Source organism: Pteropus medius, unplaced genomic scaffold, assembly GCF_902729225.1.
Source record: "Pteropus medius unplaced genomic scaffold, Ma_sr-lr_union100, whole genome shotgun sequence".
In the NCBI taxonomy this organism is placed as follows: domain Eukaryota; kingdom Metazoa; phylum Chordata; class Mammalia; order Chiroptera; family Pteropodidae; genus Pteropus; species Pteropus medius.
Genome location: NW_024345916.1, coordinates 330,249 through 355,228, shown reverse-complemented (window position 1 = coordinate 355,228; position 24,980 = coordinate 330,249). Strand labels below are relative to the sequence as shown.

Below are 24,980 nucleotides of genomic sequence, written 5' to 3'. Positions count from 1 at the left end.
AGAGGTCTCCATTTGTCAAGGGACAAACACCTAAAAGGCAGGGACACCCTCCGAGCCTCTCCCTGGTAGCCCATAAAGTATCTTTGTGTGAATTTGAATAAGGCACCCTTTCCTCAAGACACTTTATTGTCATCTGTCAGGCAACTGTTAGCCATCAAAAATTTGTATATTGATTATATGTATGAAAAACACCTCCTTAGAGGTAGTGCCACTGTGCTGTACACATCCTGGAGCCAGTGGCCAGGTCACTATGTGTGAACATACTAGTCAGGGCCAGGTCGAAATGCTCAGTCGCTCATGCCACCTTTTGCTTTTGCCTACCAAATAGGAGATGGAAGATGTGAATTTGATATTTTTTCTCTTTGGGCTTTTATTTACAAAGTTAATTGTTTACTTAAGTTAAGGCTTTGACTTTAATCACAGTTCTTAGCATGAGAAACTGTATTTCTAGCCTCACACCGCGGTGGGAAAAGTTGAATTGGTAAATTCAAGCATTTCTTCATTTATCTTTGGATTGTAATAAAATACTTTTAAGCAAGCCATAATCCAGAGAGTGTCAATAAAAGGTGAAACATAATCCAATATATGGATTGTTTCATTTCAAGGCCTTAGGATTGCCAAAAATGCCATCCCCTTTCCTTTCCTTCTACTTCAGATTAAAACATTCAAGAGCTTGTACTTGAAGTTGCTGTACTTGAAACTCATGAAGAACTGGATTTTTATTTTTTGGCCAGTGGCAGGGTTAAGAGTGGCAGAAGTAGTTGAAATTTATTCATTCTGTGGATTCATGATCAATTTATGCAAGTTTTCAATGGTAAAAATACCAATTGGATCTCTAAAAGCTTTTGATATACTTTGGAATTTGGTTATAAACTGGTCCACTGCTTGAAATTCAACACAAGGCAGGGCTTCAAAGGGGCCGAGTTTCTGAAATCTCCAAAGAATCTCATTTTTAGGCAGATTTACTTGCAAGACAATCCTAGATGTGGCAACCTTAGCAAGACTTCAGAATGCTTTGTGTAATGGTTTTTGAAAGTGTGCTTTTCTCAGAGGGGAGAGCTTAATCTCCTCGTATGTTTACAACAATTATTAGGGACTGCGATGACTCGGGCTTCGTGTCATCTCAGGTCTTGTCAGAGTTCAGTGAATTGAGATGAGGGTCTGTCTTTCTGGACTCTTGTATCACCTGAGTTTGGGCACCTGGTGACAGTTCACAGCATGACCCTGAGGGGTTTCCCACCAGCTCATCAGAGGGCAGAGTCTTCTCTCTGAAATTAGGCCAATTTTACACAATGATCCAGATCCCAAGTCAGACTTATAACTTCGTTTGTGATCATAATTTCTGGATGGGATTTCTAGAAACCTGACCTGTGGTGTTTGTTGTTTGGTACAATTTGATGAGAGGCCTGACTGCTGTTGACCTTCCCCTCAACTGATAAGCCGGCTCAGGGCAGAAGAAAGAAGCTTTTGTTTGAAAGCTGGTGGCATTCTGGGTGTTGTGACCTGACACTCCTAACTAGGAGAGCATAGCCCAGGAGCTTGCTCTCTCCTTCTTCTCCTCCCCTCTCCCTCCTCCTTCTCCTTATTTTCATGCACGCATTCCTTCCTCTTTTTTTTTTTTTTTTCATTTCAAGCAAGTTAATTGCCAATCTTGATCATAGACTGAATGACTAGCAAAAATCATTGTGAAAATTCAACCAAAAAAATTTACCAACTAAGCATCCAAGGCCCTGACGGATATATACTCTAGGTACCAGGACCTCTAAGCCTTGTGCAAAACACAAAACCTTCTTGCACTCTCACACTGCCACTCGGACACCTGTGTTCTACAGACCTGTGAGCCAGCTGGAGCCAGCTATAACTACATGTACTTGTTAATTTTGAGATATATGCCTGTAAAGTGCTTGCCGCCAAGAGAAAGTGCCTTCTCACAAGTGGTCAGCGTCACTCTGCACAGATGGAACATTTTAATACTACTCAGAACCCCAAAAACTATTGACTTTGAACTCAAATAAACAGTAAACAAACATATGCCTAAGTAGAAATTGGTTGTTCCAACTTCTAGCTTTTTTATTCCATCACAACTAAATTCTCCAGAGCAAGATATCTCTAAAACCTTTGATGGATTTTATAATCTTAAAAGAAAAAAAAAATTCTTTAGTGAAGTTAATTCTTGTGGCTAGAAGTCATCTTAGAAAGGAGGTTCAAATTCTACATCGTTCCAAGTGAGTACCTACTGTGTGTCAGGCACGGAGCCAGCTTGTGCATTAGGTTGGGTAGTCCTGTGACATAAAGGTGCATAAAGAAACAAGTTAAGAGAAGTCTAGAAGGGTGGCCAATGTTGCCTATCTTTGACCAACCTCCAAACTCTCTCCTTTCCTCCCCACCCAGTGACAAGGAAGCTGCCACAAGGAGGGCAAGAAGCCAAACTTAGTTCTGGTCAATAAGTGTTTACTGGTTACCTGCTGTGTGACAGGCACCGCACTAGGCTCTAGGAGCCAAAGGCAAATAAGACATGGCCTCTGTCCCCAAAGAGCAAGTGCCCAGCAGTGTAGGGTCTGTTGGTGTATTCTCTGCCCCCATAGATAAAATCAGAGTAATTTAGTGCGGCCTTCAAGGCCTCATCCTCCCCTCTATCCATTCCCCATTCCCCAGCCTGGGCTCTAACAAGCCTGTACAGTTGGCACCTCTACAGGTGTGTCTGTCTGCTGGACATGTGACAGAAGCGTGGAAGAGGAACATAAGGGACAATCTATTCAGAGAGCCATGGAAGGTCCCTGCCACCAGGGCCCCTGTATCAGTGCGTATAAGGAAGAGAGCTCAGGGCCAGATGGAGAAGGGTATCACCTGCCTTATGAAGGCTTTAGATTTCATTTGTATGTGACTGTGAGCCCTTCAGAACAAAACAAATATTTCCCCAGGCTTCAGCAACCCATGGACCCAGATAAAGATCTAAAAACTTTAAAGCCCCCTATCTGATGACTCATGGGCCCCATTGCATGACAGTACCCTTGCTCGTCTTCCCTACCAATCAAGGATCTGCCAGTTATTTCTGGGGTCCGCAAGGAGGCTTCGCTTAGGTGTCCACAGCCTTCTCCTGATCTGGGCCTCCTAGTAAATTCAGACCTGGATTCCTGTATGTAATGTCAGTATATAGCAGTGGTTGTGGTTCAGCTCACTGGGCTGCAGGGGATATGTTCAAAGCTCAGAGATCTGGGAGGATAGGGCAGGATGGGGGGTGTGCCCCCCATGGACCAGGTCTGAGCCCTGGGTGAGTAGAAACTAAGCATAAAAAGCCCATCCATTTTTTTTTTGTGGGGAGTCTAGAAGAGACTCTGGATCTCTTGTCAGCCCCAGCGGGGGCACCCCTTGACTAAAATCTCTGAGCCAGGAGTGATAGGCTAAGTCTGTGACATCGTAGGTAGGTTATAGGACCAGAGACAGAGGTGAGGAAAATTGTCGGGGTGCTATAACAGAAGTTCAGGAATAATAGAACCAAGTAACCTCAGTGGAGATTAGAATTAGCATTGGTAAGAGGTAGAATTATGAATTTCTTGATCAGTGGAAGCCAATTCTGAGGGTTCTAGTTTGGGTAATGAGGGCAGAGGTGGTGTCAATAAGCAGGAAAGGAGGAGGACCATACTTTGCAGAAAAGATGAGTTCTGTTCATCTGTACTGATGACATCTGAGTTCTGAAGTAGATTCTGGTAAATCCTACCTTGGCACCAACCTTAAGGGCTAGAGATGGAAATTTCATCAGTAGCGCATTTCAAAAGAGACTAACCTTGTGCCTCCAGCCCCCTCTAATCTGTTCTGCTCACTGTAGCCAGATTGATCTCTCTAAAAGTAGGGGTAGGGGGGTTGTTTTTTTTTACCTGCTGCCTTCCTGGACAGAGATTTTCTTTCTTTTTCTTAAATTTCTAATTTTAATTTTTTTTTCAATTACAGTTGATACACAATATTAATTTCAGGTGTACAACACAGTGATTAGATGTCTATAAAACTTAGGAAGTGATCACCCCAATAACTGGACAGAGATTTTCAATACTCTTCAGTATCTGGAGTATGAACATGTAACTCCTCAGCCTGCAGTGGCAGGCTCCCCTCCATTCAATCCCTGTTTTCCTGGATCGGGACTTAGGTCACGAGTGGAATTTACAGGTCGATGTAATCAGCTGGGGCTTAGGGCTGTGTGTGCCACTGGACACCTTCCGTCCCTCTGCATGCTGGTTTCATTCTCAGTGCACTCGCCTGATCCACCTGGCAGGAAACACAAGGCGAAGCAACCTCCATACTTCAGAGTATCATGCATGATACTTTCAGCAGAGTGGGTAGTGTCTTCTTTACTCAGTTCCACTTAGAAAAATACCAGAAAGAACTCTGATTGGGCCAGCTTAGGCCAGGGACCCTTACCCGGATCAACCAGCGATGGCCAGGAAGGTAGAGTCTGAACCACAGGCTTGGAGAAAAAGACGGAGCTCCCCTGGCAGGAGGAAGGGTGATACACACATATCTCACACACACACACACACTCCCTCACACTCACACACACTCTCTCTCTCTCTCTCTCTCTCTCTCTCTCTCTCTCTCTCTCGCTCATCTCCGCTCTAAACTCTCTCTCTCTCTCTCTCTCTCCCCTCCTCCTCCCTCCCTCCTCTCCCCTGCTGCTGTATTTCTGTGTGCTTCAACTCCTCACCTCCCCAACTGGAACCTCCATCCACCCAAGCCCAACTACTCTTAGCTCAAATGCCCCAAATACCCGCCTCCTGTTCTCAAGTTTTATCCTCAAGGGCCAACCCTGATTCCCCATCCTCTCCTTCCTCCCCCTCACCCCACATGGGGCCAAGGTGACTTTTCTCATTCTGACACAGGAGAAAACGAAAGGGCAAAGAGGTGGAGTGACTTCTCAGGACACAGAGCAGGCAGGGCAGGGGTAAGATCCAGGCAGTGTGTTTCCAGTGCTCAGGGATTGTTAAACTGTTTCTCCGTGTGTGTGGTCTTCCCAGACTGTGCCCTTCGTGAGGATAGGGACCAGGGCTGTCATCCCCTGCTGGCAGCCGGATGGTTGGCAAATTGCTTAGTCATGATTCTCGATGGCCCTGAAATGGCGCCTCTGCAGACTTTTCTCTTTCCGCTCTCAGCTCCCGGGCCAGGGGACTGGGTCTTTGCTGGTGATTTGCACAATTTAAAATTCTGTGGGAACTGGGCAGCTTTTCTTACTAAAGGGACAGAGTAAAATCAATATTAATTATAATGCAGATGCCATCTTTTTTTAATCCTCTCAACTGTCTCCTACATGCAAATGAGTGTCAGAAGCCTCCTCTGGGGCTTTCCCACACATGCTGGTGAGCACACCCTCCCTTATCCCAGCACTGAGGAACACAAACCTCGGGTCCCATTGTTGTGCCAGATTTCAAATGCAGGCTCTAATGTCATGCAGCCCTTGCAAGATGAGACCTCGCTCTCCATTCCTCCCCAGCAGAAATAGCTTTTTCTTCCTGGGAGAACGGTTGAAATATAGGCTTCCATGTTAATCAAGGTTCCCGGCACGTTCATGGAGCTGGCTCTGAGCCTCCAGAATGTGTTTCCCAGCCATCTCCTGGGCTCTGGCTATTTCAGCCTGTCAAGACCAGACTTGCCGGGGGCCTTGTGGGGCTGCAGAGATGTTTATTCCATTTTCAGAGTTATATGCATGATTTTCTGAGCCGGCCTGAGCAAGCTAGGACCAGTCCTGGCCCTGTAACCGGACCAGAGGTGCTGGGGCAGGCGAGAGGATTGAAGAAACAAACCTGTTCCAGGCAGCCAGCAGGCACTGAGACAAGTGCCAGGCTGCTTTCCTTAACTGCTTCCTTCCAAACAGAACTCTCTGTGCCGCCATGCATTAGACCTTAACCACCTCAAACGTGAACTGTTTGTTTATATGACCAGGGGAGTAGCAGCCTGGTTAACAGTTAACAGTTAATGCTGACTGTGTGCCAGGGTATGGTCTAAGTGCTTTGCAGATAGTGGTCCATTTCATCCTTATTAACATCTCGTCACATATTATCCCCATTTTGCAGACCAGGAGCATGATGCTCTATAGAGAGGTAAAGTCACCTGTCCAAAGTCACTCAGCCAGCCAGTGGCACAGTAGCCTGTGGATGGAGAGGACAGGCTGGCCATACTCTTAAACACTGTGCTATTACATCTGCTGCCATAAAGGTTATTAAAATGCTGGCTATAGGAAAGGTGTAGCCAAACTCAGATTTCCATGGAAAGCAACAATGGTAGTAACTTATGAATTTCCTAACTAACCTTCAATTTGATGTGGCAAGCGTGGGCTTCATCTACCCCTGCATTTGCCCTAGTTATCAGTTTACCCACCACCTCTCATCTCAGACCCCAAAGCTAGTGGGAACCATGTAAGTGGGTAACCATGATATAGTAGTTACTTACCATCCCCCCTTCCCCTCCCCCATTCCTTCCTTTCTTTATTTCCTGCTCAAGGTATGCTTATTACTTAATTTATGTACATAGCACCTTTTCTTACACACCACCCCAAAAGAACCGCTCCCAAATTTCTGGCGGCTCAAGCCTTGGAGTCAAAGATGTGGGTTTTACCTGCATCTTTCTCTCATGGTGGCTGTGGGTGGATTCGGTCCCTGGAGTGAACCTGTCGAGACCTGTGGGCAGAATGTCCTTCATCCAAAGCCCAGCAACTTCCCTTCCTGTGGGGCAGAGCTCAGGATGGCCAGGGCCTGAGCCTGTGCAACAAGTCACCTCTGTCTCTGGCCTCCCTTCACTGCCACCATCTCCCTCAAGATACGAAGCTCCAAAACAAGGAATCTGACTTGCCTTCTAGGAATGATGTTCAAATTCAGGGGCAAATAGTTAGAGAGTAGTTTGAGCTTGAACAAAAAGTATTATTATAATATGGTCATTAGTAACACGTATAGCATTTCTGTGAAAGATTGATAATTTGTGAGTTTTCTTGCTGTCTGTCTCTCTCTCTGGCAGTTGAAAAATGTAAAATCCAAAGGGCCAGTGAGCGCTGCATATGTCTATTCAGTGTACACTTTCTGGGGGAGCAGAACTGTATTATGCTGTCTCTGGGACACGTCGAATTCAGAAGATGTCTGCAGATACCAGTGTGAAAGAGTGGGAAAATATGAACTAGAAGAAAAGGCTGTAAGAACTGGACATGATTTACAAAATATGCTCGTGTCCTCTTTATTTCCCCAAGATTGGAAGCTGTTGGAGTCCCGAGACCTGCCCCTTGTTCTGTCCTCTCTCATGCTTAATCCTAGGCTATGTGTGAAATAATGCAGTGGACACAGTGTGAGTAAAAACTTCTCTCTCCTATGCTTTCCTCAGAATGTCGTCTAAAGAAAGGCAGGAGTAGAACTAGACTTTCAGAGGACACAGGTTACCGCACAGATGGGATAAAATCATTGCCAAGGGCAGAGGTACTATTGTGTTACCTTAAATCACTAGAATTTACTTTATAGGCTCAAATACCCCCAAACTAGCCTAGGCCATGACCGAAATGGGAAAAATTAAAATTCCTCCCAGAAGGCGATAAGTAAGTGGAAGGGGGCACTGTTAGCAAAAGTTTGGTCAGAGACGTTTGTGACCTGTCCCATGAAGCAGGTGTTGCATCCCTGATCCCCAGGGAGCTCTAATGTCAATCACAGTGCTCTCAGGAATACGAATGGGTACATTTCGTCAAATTTCCTTATATGGTCATTCCTCACCAACCACGGGGTTGACAGCCCAGCAAAGTTCTTATCTATAGTGGCAAAATCATAGTCGCCAAGGTCAAGGTCTCAAAATATAGGCACTTGGGAAGGATAATCAAAGTTGCATTTATATATGTGCTTACAATGGTAAGTGAAAGTTCTAGAAGGCACCCACCCCCAAAATAACCATTCTTCAATGATGAGGGTGACCATATGTGGGTGGGTTTTGAATTACCTTCTTCGTTTGTTTGAGAGACATGGCATGGCATCGTCTACTGAGGCCGCAGCTCCCAGCAGCCAACCCTAGTTTTAGAGTAGTAGAACCAGCCCTCATTGACTCGAAATGAAGAGTTCTCTGCAATTGCTCACTTGCTCTGGATCTGCCTTCCTCCCTTCTTCCCTCCCTCCTTTCCTCCCTCCTTACAACTCCTTCCTCTACCCCCTGTCCCTCTTCATCTCCCTCCCTATCTCTTTTCTCCTCCCCCTTTAAAATACAGGTTTAGGCAATTGCATAACCTCCTAACTTTTCACAATTTATTCAAGAGTTTAAGGGCATATTTTTTGATGTTTGGTCTTCTCTCCCAAATATTTGGATCAATCTTACTAAGCTTCTTTTCTTTCCTCTCTAGATACTTCCCTATAGTGCCCTATCTCCAGAGTCCCCAGGGAGAAAACTATAGTTGTGTATTCTCCTCTAAGGAGTTAGGACAGAAGTAACAAGACAGCTGATTTTATTTTTTTTGTTAACAAGTATAAAACAGTATACCTCAAAAGATGGAGTGAAAGGTTGTTGCATATAAACTGCTAAAACATCTGATGTTTAGGAGAGATGCTGAGAAAGAGAGAGCGGAGTGGGGTTGGGGAAGTAACCCCTAAGTGTTAGGCATCGGAGAATCCAGAGAGAAATGCGGGAGGGTACACTTTCAGAAGAGGCTCACAGAGGATAGGTCCTGCGGATCTCTACATTTTTAGAGCTCAGACCAAAAAGAGGTGGGCCCAGGACGCAGCGCAAGGATTTAGGCTGGGCATACGGACCATCGGAATACCTAAATAGGGGCCAGGGTCACAGTATCCTTGGGATTTAGTTCAGCTGCCACTGACAGGAACACCCAAAATAACGGGCTTAAACAAGACAGACTATCACGTGGAAGAACTGCAGGCAGGCAGTCTGGGGCCAGTGTGTCGACCCCACAGCTGTGAGGGACCGGGGCTGGTTCTTGCCTCCTGCTCCCCACTCCTAGGGTGTGGCTTCCTCCTCATGGTCCAGGACAGTGTTGCAGCTCCTGGCATCACATCTCAGCTCAGAAGTTTCACCAACACTGTGGTTTACCCTTCATTGGCCAGAACTTAGTCACCAGGGAGAACTGCTTTAGCTGTATCGGAACATGCCCAGATAAAATAGGGCTTCGAATAATTTGACAGTAAAGAGGTGAATCTCTATAAGTAAGAAAAAGCCATAGATGTTCTTCATCTTGGGGTATTTTTGTTCATTCAGTGAATAGAGTGCCCAATATATTTAGGGATTGCTTGAGGGCTGCTGGGAAGAAGGCAGGTGGGTTTCTGCTCTTGGGACACTTATAATTGAGTGGGAGGCAAGACAGACAATAAACTAACAGTAAATGTGGCCCGGTTGACAGTCTACATTCTATACTCAAGTCTTTCCAGTGAGCTGTGTTCAGACGCACCTGTATATAATTAATGATCAAAGCAGACATTGTCAGACGTCACTGCCTGCAGGCATCTTGGGCAGCTGACATCAGCCTCTCTGACAGAATTCAGCTTATCAGACACTCCTGCCTGCACTGAGAAGAACAATGGTGGGGAAGAGCAGAAGGGGGAAGTAAACAATTAGTAAACCAGAGCCTCACCTTGAAAGTGGCCCCTGAGTTATTCTGCTGCCAGTGCCTTCATGGGCCAACATGCCCAGAAAGACTCAAGAATAAAAATCCTCCTGTAAAATCCCAAATCTGTTTTCCTTTTCTTTGGCGAAGAGGGATTTGAGGTTCTTTCCCTGCTAAGGTGCTGAGCAGTGTGGTGAGGATAGTTTTGTGGTTCTAGAGGGCTTTTGAGGACAAGCTGGGGAACTTGGGAAAACACAAGGACATGGCCTTTTCCTGCTTCCATGACCTTCAGTCAGCTGTCCCTGAGCCTGGTTTTGCTGGGAACTGGGCAGGTGTCCAAGTTCACATGTTGAAAGTGAGCATGAGTTTGAAATCGAACGGAGAGCCAGTGTTGCCCACCCAGACCTGCTGTCCTGGCTGCTGTGCAGTGACCTAGATCAGTGGTTCTCAAACTTTCTGAGGTGAAGGACCAGTTGTTTGTTTGGATTTAAAGTTTCGATTTCCAGTCTGTCATAAAAATGAAATACTAGAAAAATGAAATTAAAGACATACAAAATATAAATGTAGACTTCTATTAATAGATTCAAGAGACACAAAATTATTCTATCCAATTGCTCTAAAAGTCTCCAAAGCCTGATTCAGTTCCTGAAATGGAGTTTGCAGAGACCTCAGGCCACCACTATCGGCCTAGGACCGTGGGCCAGTTGGGAACTGCTGTCTTCCCCAGCTCCGTGTTCAGTTCCCAGAGCATTTCTGACGGAGAACGAGGAAGCTCCCCTGTGGCCTCAACGTGCCTCATATCCACACATCTCTCTCTCTCTGGCACCCCTGCCCAGCTCCCTATGTTTTTAACTGCTACCTGAGTAGACTGATAAAAGGAACGGCCTGGCTGACTCTCTTATCACAGTCCCCTGTGCAGGTGAAAGTTTTACCACACACTTACAGCCAGAGAAATGAAAGGTCACAGCTAATTGTAATCATTATCCAGGCTCCCCTACCTGAACTGGGCTTTGGGCACACTCCGGTTCGATTGGCGAAGCGGCCTACCACAAGGCGGGTAGTCAGTCATCCTCGGCTGGCCTGGCCGGCCTGGGCATGGTGGAAAGTCACTGTCAACCCTGTGTTGCAGTTCTCCAAGGAGAGGCACGTCATGGACGGAACCCCAGAGAGGCTGAGGAAGGAGCTGGAGGAGGAGCTGCTGCTGAGCAGTGAGGACCTGCGCAGCCACGCCTGGTACCACGGCCGCATCCCCCGACAGGTACCTGCCAGCTCCCCGCCAGCGCACGCGTGGCTGTTCTCAGACGACGCCCAGATCGATGACCCTGCAGGGTCACACATCAGGGCCACATGGAAGTGAGCCTCAGTTTAGCCAAAAACAGATACTACAAAGTGGCCCAAGTGACTAACTTAGGCCTATCTCTAAAGACGCCTTAGGAAGAGCTAAGATCAGAAAAGCAAAGGGCATCCCACACACCCAGTGAGTGAGTGACGGAAAAGCAGGTATCTCTGTGGGCGGTAAGCACAGAGTGGGCAGGAGGCAGCAGCCACAGTGCGGTACCTAAGAAGTGCAAGGCCAGGCTGTGGTTCAGATGATTGAACTCTAGGCCAGCCACCTGCAGCCTCATGCCCTTTGGAGTGTGTCCTTTCTAAGGCAGTGGCTTAATTTCAAGGGAAAAGAATGGTATCGTGGGGGCCAGTGGCACAGAGCAATGAGGCCTCCTATGCCCTAGTATGGCTGGCAAATCTTCACTCTCCATCCTTCCCCTACTCGACCCCCTGGCCCAGAGATGGGGAAGAAGAAGAATTATACCAGTGACCACAGAATCATGGGCTAAAATGTACTTTGTGTGATTGTTGTTTGGGTGATAGCCATGAATAATGTTATTTTGTTTAGTAGTATAGAAATTGAAAAATAAAATAAGTACAGAATTGAGGTACAGAATTTTCTTTGGGTTTTTATTGTAACCTGTTCTGGCTGGTCATTCACCCAGGATAACATGACAGGAAAGGGGTGGGTAGGAGGAAGGGCATCATGTTGTGAATTATTTTTTTAATGTAGCAGATTTCTTAGCACTATAAAAGAAATAATCCTTATTCTATCTTTTCCTCTTTTTTTTTTTTTTTTTTTTTTTAGTTTAAAATTGATTGCAGAAAACACAGGGAACAAAAAAAGAAGAAAATTAAACTCTCACCCATAATTCTCCCTCCTGGAGATAGCCACTGTGAACAGTTTATATAAACCCTCCCAGACTTGTCTAAATTAAGGATGAGATCATACTGCATATGCTTTTTGGTAGCCCACTTTCTCCACTTAATGATATATCCTGGGAATTTTCTCCAGCTATAAAATTTTCTTCTACACCATTCTACATTGTATGTATGTTCATCGTACACATGCACCATTATTTATTGGGTTCTCTGACAAACATCCTTTAAGGTAACTACTATGTTCATAACTGTAATTATTTCCTCAGGCTCGATTTCAAGAAATGGAATTTCCATGTGGAAAAATATTTTTAAGGCAAAGATGCAATTTTAAAGTAACCATGGTAGCATGCTATTCTAAGCTAACTGATTAAATGTTGGAATGGCCTGGAAAAATTGTCAGAGTTTGTAAAACCAATGACTGTCCCCACCATTCTTCTCCTTATTGTGATCATAAAATCTGTTTTCCACTTGCCACGGGTGTAAATTCTCAGCTATACATTATTCCAGATCGTCAGTGAACATGGCAACAAAAATCATGTGGTAGCTAACATTTTACACTTTTAAATCGTTATAGCTGTTCTATAGATAACATCATCCCTGTTTTACAGATCACGTAACTGAACCACAGAGAGAGTACGTAACTTGTCCAAAGACACATAGCAGAGGCAGAGTGCAAACCCAGGCAGTCTGGCTACAGGAACGACCGCGGTGCACCTTTTGCTATAAACATCAGCATCCTCATAGTTAGCAATTTTTGAGCAACTGCTGTGTTCCAGGCACTGTACTAGTGCTTTACATATATTACGTATGCAAATGTATAATCCTTCCACTAAATTTGTGAGATGCGGGACCAGGCCCAACTTTGTTCCAGGCCCTCCAGTATCAATATGCTCAGAATTGTTGGCAGGGGGGATCAGATCCACTAGACACTAATTTTCTTATTTCTTATTTTCTATCGCTTTATATCCTTCAGGTATGTATAAATGTCATCTTCTCATGACACCCTTTTGACCAACTTGTTTAAAAGGACAGCTCTCATCCCCTCCCAAGCACTTCTTTTCTCCCTTCTCAGTTTACTTTTTCCTTAACTTACGACATCTGCTATACCATACCTGTTGCTTATTTATCCTCACTAAAATAGAATCTCTCTACTCAAAATAGAAGCTTCAGGACAGTGGGGACAGTGGGGAGTCTGCTTCATTCACTGCTATAAACCCAGTGCCTACCGTAGTACTTGGCACATAGTAAGTGGTCAGCAAGTAGTTCTTAAGTGAACAAATGGGTCTTCTAAGAACTTGACATTTGAAAAAAATCAAGAGCCAACTGAGGAAGAAGAGACATAATGGCATTGTCTTCCACTGGCCCAAAGAAGTGGGGGAGAAATGCGGCTTTTAGAAGGAATGTACGCTTGCCTTTCCTACTCACCCACCGTTTTGTCCCCAAGGTGTCAGAAAAACTTGTGCAGCGAGATGGCGACTTCCTAGTTAGAGACTCTCTGTCCAGCCCTGGAAATTTTGTCCTGACCTGTCAGTGGAAGAACCTCGCTCAGCACTTCAAGATCCGCCGGACGGTCCTGCGGCTCAGCGAGGCCTATAGCCGCGTGCAGTACCAATTCGAGATGGAGAGCTTCGACTCCATCCCCGGCCTGGTGCGCTGCTACGTGGGCAATCGCCGGCCCATCTCCCAGCAGAGCGGAGCCATCATCTTCCAGCCCATCAACAGGACGGTGCCCCTGCGGTGTCTGGAGGAGCGCTATGGCACCTCTCCAGGCCGGGCCCAGGAGGGCAGCCTTGGCGAGGGAAGGCCAGACGTGGCCAAGAGGCTGAGCCTGACCATGGGCAGCGTCCAGGCCCGAGAGCCGAGCTTGGCCAGAGGAAACCTCCTCAGGTAGGTCAGGGCCTCCTCAGGTGGTGTCGGGACTGTGAGGGGGCACTCCGGATGCACCTGTGCTTGGGCAGGCAGATGAGGAGCTCACTCTGGAACAGAGGAGAAATAAAAGATGTTAATAAGATGCCAAGCGTTACTGGGATAGCTGTCACGAGGCTGTGCATGATTTGTTCCCGATCGAGTTGGTGCCAAAAATAAATGATGGAGTTGCTGAGGAAGGCGGGGTTAGCCAGGAGAGATTTTGTGAAGAGGTAGGATTCTGGCTGGTCTGAAGGCTAGGGGAAATATGGATAGATGCTGCAAAGGAGGGTGTTCCAGGTGGGGTTCAGCCTGAGCATGCAGGTAGAGATAGAAAGGGGCAAAGGTGGCTTGGAGTGAGTAAACAGTGGGGCTGAAGCAAAGGTTCCACGTTAGGGGCTGGCAGGAGTAGGCTTAAGGGTGACCCCGGCCAGATCTCAGAGGCCTTGATGCCAGGCTACAGAGTTCAGGGGAGCCTCAAAGATTCAACATGGTGAATGGGGTGTCCTAAGAATAGACTTGGATATGCAAAAGGAGCGAGGGGAGAGAGAGGAGCTGCAAGACCAGTTTAATGAGTCGCGGAGGTTCAGGAACCAGGCTTCCCAGGACTCTTCTGCATTTGGGGAAAGTGGAGAAGGGCAGCCGAATACCACAGGAGGGACCAGAGTATGTAGACTTTGGAGGAAAAACTGGTTGCTCCATCTGAGATATGACTGTGTGCTTGCTGAGTCCCAGTGTTCAGCAACAGTTCTGGGGTTCGGTGGGGGAGTTAGGCCTGAAGGCTTAGATTAGGGCTTGGTTCACGTGGAAAGGGTGGTTGACTCAGAAGAAAAGAGATTCCTAAGACGAGATGACAAGAGCCTGGGTCTGCATTCTGGACCTTGGGGAATGGAGGAGAGTTCAGAAAACTGGGCCCCAAGGCAAGACCCTACTGTCAACTACCAGCAGCGTGCCTATATTTACGTAGGACCTGTCTCTTGTGCAGCTAAGAGTGCGTGTGCACATTGTGCATATTATCTAAACTGTGCTAGGAAAGGAAAGCAGGGAAGAGGTAGGCATGGTGGGCAAAGACCAGCCCCCGGCCCCTCAAGTCACACAGCTTCCTTCTCTGGCTCTGAGCTTACACACTTAAGCCAACATGTTTTATTCCACTTACTGGTTTTCTTTCTGGACCAGGAAGAAATGTCGTAAACTTGTACTTTCTAGACTGCAGAAATTCAGAAGCATGATACAGGACTCTGAGTCACACAAATTAAGGCCGCCCTACTAGGAAGTTCTGGGAGATGCTTATCAGTGTCTGGCTATGGACCCCGCCCGCCTGGGCACAGGTACTGGCCCGCTGTTTACCTGGTCAGCCTTGGGCAAGCTACTTACCTGCTCCAGGCCTCACTTTCTTCATCTGGAAAAGCAGGCTTGTGAGGGTTAAATGATTTACAATATGCAAAGTGCTTAGAACAGTGCCAGCACATAATAAGGGCTAGCTAAGTGTTAATAATCATAACAATTATTATTTTCTAGGGGCAGTAGAATGTAAGACTTAGGGCAGTGCAGGGAGGGAGGAAAAACTTTTATCTAAGATATTTAGAAATTCTCCTTTACACAGTAATAAGATTGGACTTGAAGTCCCTTAAAATATTAAAAGGGTACCCTTTCCTTCTGTTTCTTTTGGGAGTTGGGGTTGGCTGCTCAACTGATGAACAGGGATTCAGTGTCATGAACAGAACCAGTGTAGTTGTCAACACAGAGAACCCCTGCCGAGTACGGTACTGGGAGGAAGGCGTCCTGGTCTGCCCTCAGAGACCTGAATTTAAAATATAACTATTTTTTTAAGATATGTAATGAAAGAAAGGCTGAGAACGTCTCTAAGTTAAGGAAATAGGCCTAACAGAGCCACTCTCCTGATTGCCCTTTGAAAGCAGAGCTTCATAAGCTTTGTCACCTCTGGGCAAAGGCAGCAGGCCCAGAAATGTCTAACCATGGGGGTGGGGTGGGATCAAGGGAAGAGATGGCTCGACGCCCTGCCCCCACCCCTTCAGTGGCTCTTGCACCTTCATTGACGTGGGGCCCACTGGTTGGCTGGCAGGCAGCCACCTAGGCAAAGGTGTGAGCTCTCAGCCAGGTTGCATTCCAAGTCCACATTCTGGCCAGTGGAGTCTGACTGCTCCTGGTGATCATTGCTTAAATATCTCTTCGCAGAAGCCAGTGCCTTTTGGAATTTGACCTCTGCCCTGCCTTATCTCTGAGGGGTTACTGGAATTTCTCTGTTGCTGGGAGTTTGGTTTTTTGTTGTTGTTTGTTTGTTTGTTTGCTTTTGAGGCGGGTACAGTGTTTGGCTTTTTTCTTTGGTGCTTGCAAAGGTAGGAAAGAACTTTGTGCTTTCTGTAACATAAGCTTGTGGGAGGGCCGATTAAAGTTCATTACAACTTGGCTGATACGGTGCTTTCTCTTCTAGCAAAAGAGATTTTGTTCCTCAGTGCTAATTAGAGAAATTCCCAGTCTGAATTGGCAAGGGACAGAGGAATGCTAGCTAATTGTGTCGTAAGTTATGTTCCACCTTTTTGCTGTATGGCTGTGCTCTGTGCCTTCCAGCTGCCAGACAGTGACCCCAGGTGACCAGGCTCCTCCTCCCTTTTCCAACTCGGCAGGAATGAGGCTGGCTGTGGTGTCCCCTCCTACTCCCCGACCCCCCATGCATCCAGGAGGATGGGTAGGACGGCCTCCCTAGGTGATCATGTGGATTATTTGGGGGACTGGAGATTTGCACTGAAGTAGAAACTGCCCTACAGCTTCCTTCCTAACTGTGATACTGTTATGTCATGATGGAATCGCATGTTAGTTAAATGAATTATTCCTCCTGGGTCTGTAAGTAATTTCAGGCTCTGTTAAAAGTACACACTCAAGTTCATCAGATTTTCCTGAGAGTATTATGAAACCTTTACCCTGCTTTCTCAATGGGATGGAAAGGCTCAGAGGAGGCGTCCTAAGACCTAACTGGATTGATCGTGGGGATGTGGAGATGGAGCCCACGGCACAATTATGTACTAATCGCCCCCATCAGCAATTTCTTCCTTTTGCAGACATTCCTGAACTGTTTGGCTATGCCATAGCTCTCTTATTCTGAGCAATCTTCTTTTTAAAGAAACTTTCCATGACGCTGCCTAAAGATTTTTTGATTTAATGACACATTTCTACCCCATTTGTCTTTTGCATCAGAAATAAAGAGAAGAGTGGCAGCCAGCCTGCCTGCCTGGATCACATGCAGGACAGAAGAGCCTTATCCCTGAAAGCCCACCAGTCAGAGAGCTACCTGCCGATTGGTAGGTCATTGGGAGTTCTCAGGGAGGAGGGGGACAGCATGACCCTGATTTCCTCCAGGCCGTTTGTCCTGATCACCTAATTTGGGAACAACATAAGGCTCCATGCGTACAGGTTTGTAGGACTATACCCAGATGCGAATCTCTGAGCTGGGCACTTTACGCTAGATTTAAGCCTCGTAATGAGCTTTCAAGATGGGCATGATTAGTCTCTTTTCGAGGCACAGAGGTTAAGAGAGGTTAAGTAACTTGTCCAGAGTCATCTATCAGGTAAGCGGCTAAGCCAGCATTTGAACTCAGGTTTTCTGATTCTAAGCCCATTTGCTAACTAGTGGTCTTCATGACAAATGAACGTACCCCCGTAGTCCACTCCCAAGGCAGAAGGTGGGTGGGGGGATCCTCGAGCTCCTGGTGGAACAGCTGTCCAGAGACCCCTCTTCCTCTCCATTCTCCTGTGGGAGATGGGGAAACCAAGTAGGCAATTCCGTTGGTTGCCGTGAGATTGTTCTTTATTATTTTTATAGCTGACCCTCCTCAGCACTGCAAGGTGATTTTCCTGATGCCCTTAAACTACTTCTCTGAGGATTATCTCAGCATCTTTCTCTCCCTCCTTAGTGTGTCCCTAGCTCTTCCTTAAAGTTGCCTGGGATCCACCCTGGCTTAGAGAGTGACTCGGGGACCTTTATGTGATGTGGCTAAAGACTTCTGTTTCTTAGGGTGAGATTAGGTTACTCACTGTCCTCCACATTCAGTGTATTCCCCTGTTCTAACTGTCCTCACCTTCTGTGACCATAAAATGACCTTGTAGCCCAGCTGTCGGAAGTCATTGGGATTTAAATTCCCCCAGAACTGTGAGGTGGGGCCAACTTAGCCTTCAAAATGCTCTGTTCTTCTCTAGATTGGGCATGGGGTAGTCACACTAAATTATCTTTTGAGGGTGAAAATTGAAACCCAAGAGCATGAGTTAAGGTCTGGGGTGCTGTCACCTAGTTTTTCTTGTTTTGTGTTCTCCACTCAGCTGAGCTTTTTCTGACCCTTTCTTATTCTCCACAGGCTGTAAGCTGCCCCCTCAATCCCCGAGTGCAGACACGGGCCCCTGCCCAAACTCACCTGTGTTCAGGACGGGCAGTGAGCCCACCCTGAGCCCAGCGGTGGTTCGGAGGGTCTCCTCGGACACTAGGGCAGGGGAGGCACTTAGGGGCTCAGACAGCCAGTTGTGCCCCAAGCCACCCCCCAAGCCCTGCAAGGCACCCCTCCTCAAGGCTCCGCCATATCCATCCACCTGTCTCAACTCAGAGGCCAACTACTGTGAACTGAACCCAGCCTTTGCCGCAGGCTGTGACAGGGGAGCAAGGCTGCCCTTCTGTGCCCAGGACAGCTATGTGGAGCTGCTGACAGCCAAGCAGAACAGGGCGCCGGGCCCCCGAAACTCTGGCACCAACTATTTGATTCTTGAAGATGATGACAGGGCAAGGCCTTGGGAGCCGCCGGTGGCAGCACAGGTGGACAAGGGGCAGGAGGACGAGGTCAAATTTGTGATGCCCCTCCTGGAGACTACCTCCTCATTCAGGCCCAATGACTTTGAGTCAAAGCTCCTTCCTCCCGAGAACAAGCCCCTGGAAACAGCAATGCTAAAGCGTGCAAAAGAACTCTTCACCAGCAACGACCCCAAGGTCATCGCCCAGCACATGCTGAGCGTGGACTGCAAGGTAGGTGCCTGGGCAGCGGGGCTTTGTGCTGCGGCTTTCGGAAGTTTGGAAGAGAGGGATCAGTCTGCACTCACTGTGCCTTGCCCTTTGAGTGCTTTGCTCATAGGGAGAGTCTGAAGATAACCCGAGCGTGAGGATTTATTTAAGGGGTGGGAACCCTAGGCCGGGACAACCTTTGCTCAGGGAGGAAGCTTGTAAAGTTCACCTTGAACAGAGGGATGGCAGGCTGCTGCCGAGGGCCATGCCTCCTTCCCCACCACCCCACTCCTGCTGGTGTCTGGAGCTGCTGCAGAATCCTCCCAGGTGGTGGCTGATTTTAAAATTCTCCCCTGGCCTCAACTCTGTCAGAACTGGTAAAGTCAAGTCCAAAGGAAAGTAGATTGTAGATGAAAATGTAGTTTCTGGAGTAGCAGAGCCTTGGTAATGTGTGCATGTGTATATGTATATATATATATATACACACACATACACACATACACACGTATACATATTATATATTTATTATTATTGAAATGGTATTTAAGATAAATAAACAGTTTTAAAATTAGCTTGATTTTTTTATAATACTGGCTGAATTTAGAAAAATTATAAAATATTATAAATTTAAAATTATAATTAGAAAATGTAAATTAGAAAAATTATAAGATACAGATTAAGAGAAAAAAATTTAAATCACACAAAATCGAGTTTCTTGGTAATCACCATTGCTCACATTTATTCTGCATATAGAGGCATGTAAATTATTGCATGCAGATCTGTTTACCACAGAAATGGCACCATCTGCACATACTATTCCAAACCCTGAATCTGTCATCAAACAACATATCATGACTGTCCATGTGACTAAATATATGTTTATATCATCATCATTTTTGATAGGAAGTGTTTCCTTTAGTTACGGGTGGCTTCTGTTCATAGGTGGACCCCAGGCAGCCTCATTCTTCAGAGAGATATTTCTAAAAAGCAGGTGTCTCAGGCTGGGGCAAGCCCAGCCCACTCCTCAGCATAGAGACAGAGCTCTGCATTTAGCCACAGCTGAGGCCTTTGTGAGGTTTTAAAGCCCTTTTTCATTGGTAGCTCGGTGAAGTCAATTAGCTTCAAAGGTCAGGGCTTACTTAGGACCTGGGTTTTCCTAAATGAATTTCCTGGGTCATGAATCATGGTAGGAAATCTAGTCTCTGAGCACCCCCCAGGGAATTCTCCAGTTGATCGAGGGCTCACATGGGGGGCAGGAAGCCTCCCAGACAGCCTTAAGGAACATTAGTCATTGTTGACTGTTCTGAGGGGGAGGGAACCTTCCTGAAAACACGACTGAGGGGTCACGCAGCTGACCTCATTGATAGAGCAGAAAGTGGTCCTTGGGTGTCTGGGGAGGCAGGGAGGGACGCTGGGCAGGCCCCGAGAAGACAGCCAGGAAGGGGGCTGCTCGAGAAGAGCAGGCCTGTTCACGTGGCCGGCTGAGTGTCCTTGGGCAGTGCTCACAAGTAGTCAGATAATTTGCTGTGTTAAATTCTTACTTTAACTCCAGGTAAACTGGTTTGGGCAGTAAGAGGATATCGGATTCCTGTTCTAGTAAGTAACTCATACTGGGCCCTGGATCTGAGAGCAGAACCATGCCAGTGGGCCAGGAGCCTGGCATGAACCTGTCTGGGTTCTCCGTAGAGGAAGCTCCTTGTGGAAACATGGCTCTGGATTCACAGAACAGCCTAGTTCGCCAGGAGCCATGAACCCTTCTTCCTTGTGGCCTCTGGCCGGGCTTGGTGGTAGTGTAGTAGGTGAGAAGCCTGAGCACTCTTTGCAAGAGGATCTGGAACCTTCGCACACTGCCTTGGCAGCCATGAAACTAGAGCCCAAGTCTGTTCTCAGCAGAAGGAGCATGCAGCCTGCCCTCTTTCTTGTTCTGTTTCTCTCTGTATTTTGTCCTCCTGGTGGGGCCCCACTCTCATTTGGTTTTAGGCACCCCTGGAAGAGGGGCTGGACAGAGGCCCCAAGGCAAAGACTGGAACAGGAGCCAGCCGGCCTCTGCCTGCCCCCAGGCCCTAAGGGCAGAGCTGTTATTCTTCCTCCCTCTCAAGTCCACTGCCATTTCCTTATCCTCTTCCTGGAACCACTGACTTCAGGTCTTTGCCAACAGAGCAGGCCCAACCAGTGAGTCTGAGAGAGAAATAAAACAAGGGCTGTTGTTACCCACTCGAAATACAGTGGCAGCCAGACGGAGTCTCCTCAAAGTTAAGAATGGGCACTGGGCAGCATCTGCCACCCCGTGCACAGAGCCCAGGGCTGACACCCAGACCATCAGAACAGTGGGTGGTCCTGAGCGTCTGTCTCAAGGCTACCTGCCCAGCAGTGCTCAGCTCTAGTCCTGGGGCTGAGGTGGACATCCATGAGGCATTCCCATCCTGCAAATGGGTACCATCCTGTCCTCACTCACCCAGAGTGCGGCCACTCTCCCACCCACTTGTCTTCACAGTGGCTAGAAGTAAGGGCCAGTAGTTAAGAGTGCAGCCTCTGGGGATGACCTGCCTAAGTCGAACCCCACCCTACTTGCCTCTCCTGGTCTTTCTCTCCCTATAAAAGGAGGAAAATAATGCCAACTACCCTCTATACCATCGCCTGGCCCAGGGTGAGGCTGAGTAAATGTTTATTGGTATTACGTATTCAGCCTTGATCGAGCGCCTACTGAGGGCCTGGCCAGGCCAGTTCATGGTGGGGGAGGCAAGGAGGGACAGTGATACAGGAATTTAGACCACAACCCGGGTGGGAAATGCTCTGTAGGGTTAGCCACAGGAGCAGTGGGGCCTCTGAAGCAGGGTCTTGAACCTGGGGCAGCTAGGCAATCAGGGTGGGGATGTCTGAGATAAGTTTTGAAGGCTGAATAGGAGTTGGCCGGATGAAGAACGCAAAAAGCATCTTCCAGGTGGCAGAAAGCACACACATGCAGAGACTCAGATGTCAAAAACCGTGGAGGGGTGGGGTTGGCTTATGGAAGATTCACTCTGTGTGGGCAGTGAGGGTGAGGTGGGGGAGGGCCTGCAGGTCTCCGACATTTTTCAGTCTCTAACTCTGGGCTCGTGCTAGGTTGCTGCCTTCAAAGCAGTTTGCAGCTCAGTGAGGAAGACAAGCCTACATGGACATAGTGCAGTTCAGAATTCTTTGCTGAGAGTAACAGAGACGGTGAGCGGATCCCGGGGAACTCATCGCAGTTTAGAAGGTCCCTTGGCAGCTGGAGGAGCACCAGATCAGGCCCCCCGTTAGGGCTCCCCCGCGTCACTGCAGCAGCTCCGGAAACAGTGGGATGAGGAGCAGGCAGAGTTTAGAGATCCTGCAGGGCCAGGACAGCTAAGATTAGAAGAGCAGAGGGAGGCTAGAATGCCTCATCATGAGGCACTGATGTCACCCTGTCCTGTCAGGCCCAGCTCATGGTAAATGCTCTAGGAGTGTTCATCCCTCTTCTGTATCTGTGAGCTGCGCACCCCTGGGTGTTCCCAGAGGACCCAGCCCAGGCCCTGCAGGTGAGCTTAGGACCACCTGGCCCCTTAGGGCAAGCAGGCATCGGCATCTCTGTGTAAAACCCCATTTACATTGAAGGAAAAACATACTGGAGGCTTTTCTCTCAGAGCAGAGCTCACTCTGGATGCTAGTTCTTCCAGAACAAAATTGAATCCATGATAAGACTTTGAGTCTTGTTACACACAGTGTGTATGGACTGGAGGGTGCCCCATCGATGTGCTGGGTTTGGAGCCTCTGACAGGTCAGCTGTCTAAACAAACAAGCAAAGTGGGTGTGGCTGTAGTACGCATCTGGGCTACCTCACCATGGGCAGGGTATAAATTTCTTTCCAGAGATCAGGTCAGAATTCTTCCCCCTTGTACATGGTCATTGATTCAAAACTTGTATTTTCAAATAGCTTTTTGGAATTTTAAGGACATCTGATCCTTTGCAAAGTCCTAGAGAAAGGTGAACTTAGCAGTTGTGTTAGAGAAAGGGAAACTGAGGGCCAGAGGGCACAGTATGAATTCTGCATCCTACTCTGCGGTCTGGCCCCTGCATAGCTCATTTCCACAGGCTCGTTTCCCCAGGGCTGACAGCAGGTCCTTCCTCGACCACAGAAGTTAAGGGTCAGGGTTAATGATATCAGCTTCCAGATGTTTTGGAGGCCTGTTATGAAGACATCTGGACCGTTCATATGCCCAGAATAATTGTAGTCGAGGACAGCTCCACAGATCGAGGAGAAGAATTGTCCCGTGCCTGCCACGTGTCCAGGCTTGGCGAGACCCGTCGTGTTCACTGGTAGCACTGTTAGTGCATCAGTGTGCTGTGAGGCATCATTAGCCCCGTTTTAAATATGCACTGACTCCATTGTAACATTTCAAGGTAACATGTAATAACTATAAATGGTCAACTAATAAACTGTGATTACACACTAGAAGGAGAGCTGGCTAGGACAAAGATTTTCTTTAAGGGAAAGCCCTTGGGGGGAGAAGTGAGTGTGTTTGAGTCCTGGGGTTTCAAATCGCTATTCACGTTTCTAATGGGTTCCAGACGTATGTGCATTTACTGAGCCCCAGAGAGGCCTAATTAGAGGTGATAGCAGCCAGCCCTGCCGTTAAGCGTTAAGCGAGAGCGTGAATGGCGAAGCACACAGCAGAGGAGCGCTTGAGTGCAATTCGGCCTTTTCCTCTGCAGGCAATCGGTGGGCTCCGCGCACTCACGGCCCTGCTGTTGGCAGCAAAACGTTGCAGCAGGATCCAGCCCATGTTAGACAGAAGCTCGAGGAACTGTAGTTCTCTGGCTGGGCGGGAACACCAAATCTGCAGATTCTGCAGACCAGTTTAGCTGCTTTCCTCCCAGGTTTTATTTTCCAGTGTGTGTATTAAAATTCTCTAAATATCATATGAAAACTGTATTTTTTTTGGATGCTGCTGCTCAAAAAGAACTGCAACAAGTAAAGTCCATCCACACTGTCCCAGTTCAGTGTATTTCCTTTCACATACTAAATTCATGTTCACAGCAAGCCCACTTCCGGATCCAGTGTACTTCAACTTGTGTTCTTGACAGGTTGCCAGGATACTTGAAGTCTCTGAAGAGATGAGGAAGAGCATGGGCGTGAGCTCAGGGCTGGAACTCATTACCTTGCCTTATGGCCACCAGCTGCGCCTGGACATAATCGAAAGGTAAGCGGTTTCCAGCCCTTCCAACTCCTCCTGGGCTGTCGGAGCAGCAGGTTTCAGAGCAGAGAGAGGCACAGCACCAACTGCTCCAAGGGTGTGTGGCCCTGGGCCAACTTGTCCCAAAAAGCTTAGCCAGAGAATTTGTGGAGATGCACAGAGAGACAGCACAGAGGAAGTCAGGGAACAAAGAACACGCTCCTGCCCCTGCTCCAGGAAGGGGCTGGAGGAAAGAATGGATGATTGGCCTGTGGGAGCAGAAGTCGCCAAACTTGCCCACCTGGGGTCAGAGCGGGGGTGCTGTAGGCAGGCAGAGCACTCGAGCATCTTGCCACAGAAAACCTTGCCTCATTGCGCTGTGGCTCTTTTGTCTTTTGGAGTTCAAGATTGCTTTAGGAATTAAGTGGGAGTTTGTGGGAAAGTTTAGGAAGAACGCAGTCTGAACATTTTCTTTGAGGGGTGGACGAATGGAGGATCCGAGGTCAGAGGATGATGGCACTTGCCCTGGCTGTCTATTAAAACCCATACACATGAACGCTGGATGTTTAGAAATTGGAAAGACAGAAATAATAGCAAGGCACATTTTTAAGAAATCGTTAGACTTGATTCTCTCATTACCATAGAAGTTGGCCTTTCTGACACACACAGAAAAGACAGTTGATTTGGGCAACACTATCTTGTTAAGTTTTCTGTTTTTCCAACCAATTTCCCAGTTGCCATGACACACATGTGGGTTTGAATGGACAGCCAAGGGCCCTGGCTTTTCGTGAGAAGAGGGCAGTGATGCTTCAGAGTCCAGGGGTCCTGAGTGCCGTCATCCCCTGCCTGTGGCTTTCCAAGATGTTCTAGGTCATAGCACCATCCAGCGCAACTTTCCATGATGGCTGAAATTAACGGCACCCACTAGCCACACATGGCTGTTGAGGGATGAAATGTTTTATTTTACTGTTTACTATTTTAACTGTAAATAGCCACACGCGGCCAGTGGACAGTGCCTTCCTAGGATTTCAGCCCCTAGAAAGTAAACACTGCCTTTCAAGTAGCCTGGGGGATTGACATCACTGCTTTCAAGGTTACTTGGCTATAAAGTAGATAAAACAGCTCCGATGCCACTGTT

The 24,980-nt window shown here is 47.5% G+C and overlaps 1 protein-coding gene across 9 annotated transcripts in view; it reads left to right on the top strand.

Moving 5' to 3' along the window:
- BCAR3 (BCAR3 adaptor protein, NSP family member) overlaps positions 1–24,980 on the top strand; it is a 185,106-nt gene that overhangs the window by 145,306 nt on the left and 14,820 nt on the right. For all 9 annotated transcript variants that reach the window (XM_039874791.1, XM_039874789.1, XM_039874785.1 and 6 more), the window contains 5 exons: positions 10,689–10,817; positions 13,212–13,654; positions 16,886–16,989; positions 18,040–18,695; positions 23,754–23,869. In XM_039874791.1, the coding sequence (XP_039730725.1) occupies positions 10,689–10,817; positions 13,212–13,654; positions 16,886–16,989; positions 18,040–18,695; positions 23,754–23,869 (1,448 nt within the window). The remainder of the gene's footprint in view (positions 1–10,688; positions 10,818–13,211; positions 13,655–16,885; positions 16,990–18,039; positions 18,696–23,753; positions 23,870–24,980) is intronic.